The 6,508-nt window shown below is 36.9% G+C and overlaps 2 protein-coding genes across 2 annotated transcripts; both read right to left on the bottom strand.

The window, feature by feature from the left end:
- Positions 1-1,358: 1,358 nt before the first annotated feature.
- On the bottom strand, positions 1,359-3,965 carry LOC124373657. Its single transcript, XM_046832008.1, has one exon. It carries the CDS (start codon positions 3,963-3,965, stop codon positions 1,359-1,361), a length of 2,607 nt encoding a protein of 868 aa, XP_046687964.1.
- A 427-nt stretch (positions 3,966-4,392) lies between these two features.
- On the bottom strand, positions 4,393-5,921 carry LOC124373658. The gene has a single exon (XM_046832009.1). It carries the CDS (start codon positions 5,791-5,793, stop codon positions 4,393-4,395), a length of 1,401 nt encoding a protein of 466 aa, XP_046687965.1. The 5' UTR covers positions 5,794-5,921.
- Between the last annotated feature and the right edge of the window lie 587 nt (positions 5,922-6,508).

Here is a 6,508-nt window from a genome sequence, read left to right on the forward strand (position 1 = left end):
GAGTGTGTGCATATGGGATGGGATTGTAGTTATCTTTAATGTTCATTAACTGAACAGATGAGTCATTATGGATATGAAGTAACATGTTATTTTCCTTGATCTCCAGAAAAGATAAAATTCTATATAATTTTATCCTAAGAAAACAAAGAAATTGTATTGATAAATATTGAGAATTGACATACTTAGCTACGTTTTTGGCTAAAGAAATATATAAAAAGATCTAATAAAAAACATGTTTCATTGAATAGATCTTTTATTTTCTATAGCTTAAAATTATTAAGAAATTTTAGTTTCAAGCTCTTCAGTTATTTAAATTTTATGATTTATAAGATTTTGAAAATGCAATGAATAATAAATCTACCGCATTTTCACTTATGGAATAGCTCAGTAATTAATTTAGGAAAAGAGAAGGTGCTGTTCTAATCATAATTAGGCTGTAAATGCTGTTAAAGGAAATTAACTTTTTTTTCACAAAAATGGTTACTGTAAATAGGAATTTAAGTACCAAACAATTAATGTTTACATTTAAACATTTATTAAAAAACACTCCTATCCCCAGGATGAGCGCATTTTAGGGCATTTAAAAAAGTTTTAAATAATTTCAATGTATTCTATGATGTTAAATTAGAATAGTACAGCTGTACATACTGAACTGGAGGTCTGCTTTCTGTACTATATTCAGCAGTAGGTAGTTTTCGAATGGTGGATATGTTGATAGTGAAATACACCTAATTGGTAGAAAATTATGTATATATATATATATATATATATATATATATATATATATATATATTATGTTATGAACTACACATTATAGGGCTATCTTTATGTTAGAATAATAAATTGTAAACTAAAACCCTTTTAAAGTTCTTTTATTCAGTGTGAGTTGGAGTTTAATGTTCACACTGAAGATGGTTTATACCGAGACACGTGTCTGAAATAAAAAAACTTAAAAAAACTTAAAAAATAAAAAAAGGGTTTTAGTTTACAATTTATTATTCTAATATATATATATACGTTAAATTGTATAAATGGCAATAGCCTTATTTAAATTCAATAAACATTGAATCACAAAAAGTACTTGCTCCGCCGGGAGTCGAACCCGGATCTCTCACTTGCCGGGTGAATGTTCTACCATTACACCACAGAGCGCTTACTTTTTCCGATTCAATTATTTTGTACTAGCTTACCCTGCGCGCGTTGCTACGCCACCAACTAAAATAAATTTGAAGGAAATATTCAATAAATTTGAAGGAAATATTCAATACACACATATACAATTCATTTTGAGTCACCTTATTGATTTTGTTCATTCCGAAAAAATTGTGACATTGCAGCGTTTCGATTAAATTCGATATTTATTGAAGGGCTGTGGGATACACAATATTTCTTGTTTTTCCATCTGGTGCGTAAACAAATAAATCAGAAGGTTTTCCAACGCGTGAGCAAGCCACATAGAGCTGCCCATGTGAGAAGCATGGATTCTCCAAATTCAATCCACATACTTGCAACGATTGTCCTTGTGCTTTGTTGATAGTTATTGCGAAAGCGAGTCGCACCGGAAACTGCAAACGTTTAAATTCGAATGGCATATCTGTTGGGATCATTGGGATACGTGGTAACAGTACGTCTTCACCTTTGAATTTTCCAGTCAAAATTGTTGCCTCGATAACATTGTTCATCATTTTCTTGACTGAGAGTCTGGTTCCGTTACAAAGTCGTGGTGGATTTATGTTTCGAAGAAGAATGATGGGTACGCCAATTTTCAATATAAGAACGTGCGGTGGCATGCCTGGCAAATCAAGCGAATTCAAAAATTCAGTTGGATAGTTGATAACTTCGTCTTGATTCACCACAGTATCGATGGACTTATATATTGTTGTTTCGCCAGGTATTCCATTCTGAATATTGAAGTTAATGGTATTGACATCGATATTTTTGGCTGCTAATATAGCACGCGTACTGAGCCACTGAAGATTTTTGTAGCTTTGTGCAATGTTTGGAAAAACTTTTTGCACCAATTCATCTATGCTTTTTGTGATCTTACAGAAGTTTGCTGGCAAGGTGATACATTGCGTAGATTCATCAATTTGCACTCGCCCATTTCCAATATCCATCAATTGTTTTGCAAAATTTTCAGCCGATGCATCCTGTTGTAGTTGTACACGCATGTTGGTTTTCAAAATCAATTTCTGTATATGGCGCCATAAAACTGATGATTTGAGACATGCATTAATTTCGTCAGCGGGTGTTGAACGTGGTATAACCGGCAGCGTTTGTCGAAAATCACCAGACAATAAAATGAGTGCGCCACCAAAGATCTGTTCGTTTCCTCTCAAATCTCGCAGTGTACGATCAATTGCTTCCAATGCTTTCTTGTGAGACATTGTACATTCGTCCCATATGATAATTTGACACGTTTGGAGTAATTTGCCCATTCCAGAGTTTTTACTGATGTTGCATGTTGGTGTCTCAGTGTTTTGCAAATTCAACGGCAGTTTCAATGCTGAATGCACTGTTCGGCCACCATCCAAAAGAGTTGCCGCAATTCCAGATGATGCAATGGCCAGTGCAATATTATTTTGTGATCGTATGGTTGCCAGAATGAGTGAAAGAAGAAAAGTCTTCCCTGTACCACCAGGCGCATCTAGGAAAAATAGTCCACCACTCTGTTCTGTAATGGCACGCATAATTCTGTCATACGCAATGCGTTGTTCTGGAATCAACTGCGGAAGATTTATCTGAACAAATGTCCCGAATTCGACAGTATCAAAGTGTGTTTCTCGTTGCAAATCACGATCGAAAAGGTTGTTCGCTGGTCGGTTTAGATCAGGCATTCCCAGTTGCACCAGTGCCTTGTTAGTAATTGCCAAACATATATCTTCAATCAAAATCAATGCCTCATTATACACGTTTGGAGTGAATTGAATGTCCGAATTTTGATTCGCAATGCGCAAACGATGTAGAATGTCTTCACTCATGTTGTCCTTGTATTTTTCCCAAAGATCGTTTGGATTACATGGGAAACAGGTTGTTAAAATGATAGCAAATAACGTACGTATTTGCTGTGGTCGAGCAGTATTCGATGCATCAGCGAGTGCAGTGTCCCAATGGGCATCATTTTCAAGAAGATTTAGTTTCTGGCAAGCTTGATGATAAGTGGCGCATAACTGACCGTTGACTGTCCTTAAATCTTGGAAGGACATCGGTCCACGTACATTGATTAACAGCAATCGCAAATAGAAACATTCGGTATTGTTCGGGTGAACAGTGTACAGACGACCCAATGCATCACTGGAATACAAATTGGGATGTCCTTCAACTACTTTACCTTGTTTGCGACGTTGAAACTTTTTAGCCGATGCATTCCACGTGTAGAATTTCGGTACCTCAGAATAAAGTAGAGTCTTTGCAAAATGATCATCTTGGCACAATGAGTAAAATGCAGTTAAAGTTGTTGCCGGTGGAACCAATGCTCTTGCACGTACATTATCTGTTGTGAAGTACACGCGTTGTCCATTCTCGAGATGCACTGCCAAATGTACTACTGTTGGATGTCGTTCATGGATTGGAAATGATAAGATGCGCCATACTGCTTCATTGCTGCTAATGTAGCGTCCAAGTTGGTATTGGTTGATTTCATCGAGCGGTGCCGCTACATTCCCTACTCCGAAGACTGCCATGTCACTTCCTTTGTTGACATACTTGCAAATGTATTTAATCGACTTTACTGAATTGCAATACTCAACATTAATGTGTGCTTTGAAGGTCTTTGAGAGCAATGGTGAATATGGAACAACCCAACGATTATCGACTTCGACATTAACGTTTCGTACTTTCAGAACGATGGATTTGCCGCCATCTTCAACTGATCGTCGACGATACAGTGGGTATCCGTCATTGCTAGTAATGGTCTCAGAAACCAAGTTTCTTGGGTATCGTTTCGTGCATTTCCCATCAGACATGCATGGTGAATTGTTATTAAATGCGCCACATGGACCATGAATCATATTTTTGGTAACGACGTCGAATAAGTTTGAATCAATGTCTTTATCTGGTATTTCTGCTGAGATGATTTGGTCAACTTGATTTGGCGTAATTTTATTGACTAACCAAATCAAAATATGTGCATGTGGCAATCCTCTTTTCTGCCATTCAATGGAATACATCCAACAGCGTACCTCTCCAAAAACACGATGCTTGATAATAAAATCCATGAAAGATTTCAATTTTTGTTTAAATATGCGTGCGGTAATGTCATGGCGGTCCGAAGATGATTGTCCAGCTAACAGAAGTTCATTAATTTCATCCCACGTAGGATTGCATGTAAATGTGATGAACAAATCTGGACGACCGTATGCGCGAACGTATGTTATCGCATCTTGTGCATATTCATGCATGTGCCGTCGATGGTAATATGACCATTCTTCCTAATTCGTTTGGATTCTTGTTACCATCATTAACGATTGCGTCTCGTAAATGGATGTACTCTTCAGACCGCAACTTGGTTTGATTCAATCGAATATATAAGAGTCGTTCGGTTTCAATCTTCGCGTACATGTCGACAATGTATTGATGGAACAATTGTCGACATTTTAGTATGTGGTTCTCAGCGTCTTGACGAATCATCAATCGATACGAATAATAATTCATAGCACTGACTTTCTTATTCGTTTCCTCGTCTGTTTGTGGATTTCTCATTTTGATGTTTAAATGATATCCATCTTCTCCTCGCCAAAACAGAATCGGATACTGTAATCCGTCGTATGAACGATGAGTTTCGGAGACTCGTTGAACGTCACCACTTCTGCGATGAAGAATTATGTCGCGTGATTCGAATTCTTCGCCAACTATCACGATCGCCACTTCATCAACTGTTGGTGCATTAAATTGTCTTTCGTATTGGCCAACGGGTCTTTTATCTGCTCGAATTACAACTGCGTAGTCATCGGCTGGCATTTGTTGAATGGCGGTTTTAAACAACTGAACTAATTCATTGTGTTGATCGAAAAAGGCTTGTAACGCAGCCACGATTTCTCGTTTAGTGCCTGCATTGTAATGACATCGTTGTTCAATTTGTTCATGACTGTTTGCCATGAAATAAATTTGAAGAAACTTGTGATCTGCGTCCGGCAATGGTAGCAGCGATCCGGCACGATGATAAATTTGCCCTTGCACTCTAAATGTTGGCATGTAATTTTCACGCACGATGTTAGTTGCACCGAACGATGTCATTTGAAAACATGAATTGTATTTGCGAATATTTTCCAAGAAATGCTTCGATTCACGTGTAACACCTGATAACAACGTTGATAGTGGTTCGGGTGGTGGATGTAATTCTGGCAGTATAACTTTTCCATTGGCGCAGCACATTCCTGGTGTTTCATTCTTAAATTTAAGGGCGCCACAATACATACAAATGTTATCCATTTTTCCAATGACGACACTTGGATGAAGACTGTAATCATTATTACTATCATAATAGAATGCAGCAAGATTTAAATCAATGTGCAACGTTCGTCTTGATCGAACGTTGCTTATTCTAATATTTTGCAGCCTTCTTTCCCGTTGTTCAGTTGTCTCAGACGAACGGGCCTGAGTAGTACGTATTCGATTAGTTTCCAACCTCAATTTTCGTTGTTCAGATGATTCCGTCGAACGGGTTTCAGCGGCATGTACTCGAATATTTTCCAGCCTTAATACTCGTTGCTCGTCTGATTCTGAGGCTCGTATTGCTCTTTTCTTCCGAGCTTGAGGTGTAGATCGACCAATTGCTTGTCGCTTTGGAGGCATAATTGTACGGGAACAACGTAAAAAATGCGTTTGAATTTATAAGATGTTAATCAGCACTCCGAATCACATAATGTATCCGATCCAATTGAACCGGCTGTTCACACACGGATAGATGCTTTCTAACTTTATTAATATTATTAATATTAATCCTTCGTAACTATTTAATTGTACTTACATTTTAAATAATTTGACAGCTCTATATTTTATAATATACAAAGAACAGCTGATTAAAAATTTGAAAAGACGTTAACATATGTTTGCTGCAATGCATTTCTTATGGGTATTTCTGTAACCAGTGGGGCGGAATCCTGAATCGGGAAAGGGATAACATCAATGGGCATAGCATATAAACCTTCTCCGTGGAAAAATACATATACGTACAAATTTTCATCATGATCGGTCCAATAGTTCACGATTCCATAAAGGACAAACATACAAACATTCATTTTTATATATATATATAGATTTGGCCGTATCTGTCACATATGCGTTTAAATAAGCAAACTAACATATGATCGGTAGACCAAACACCTGTCAAACGACTTTTATTTACGTTAAATTGTATAAATGGCAATAGCCTTATACAAAATTATCAAAATTAATAAAGAAATGTACAAACTAATTAGATTTATTACTGGATCGCCCTATGTATATTTCGAGCTTGGTGAACTGTCTAAAAACATGAGATTCCAAGTTCCGTAAACTATGGGTTATT

The sequence above is a fragment of the Homalodisca vitripennis genome, unplaced genomic scaffold, assembly GCF_021130785.1.
Source record: "Homalodisca vitripennis isolate AUS2020 unplaced genomic scaffold, UT_GWSS_2.1 ScUCBcl_6110;HRSCAF=13174, whole genome shotgun sequence".
NCBI classification, from domain to species: Eukaryota; Metazoa; Arthropoda; class Insecta; order Hemiptera; family Cicadellidae; genus Homalodisca; species Homalodisca vitripennis.

Excerpts from the sequence above, each read along its gene's own strand:
- LOC124373657 (XM_046832008.1), bottom strand. The coding sequence starts at position 3,965 with ATGTCTGATGGGAAATGCACGAAACGATACCCAAGAAACTTGGTTTCT.
- LOC124373658 (XM_046832009.1), bottom strand. The coding sequence starts at position 5,793 with ATGCCTCCAAAGCGACAAGCAATTGGTCGATCTACACCTCAAGCTCGG.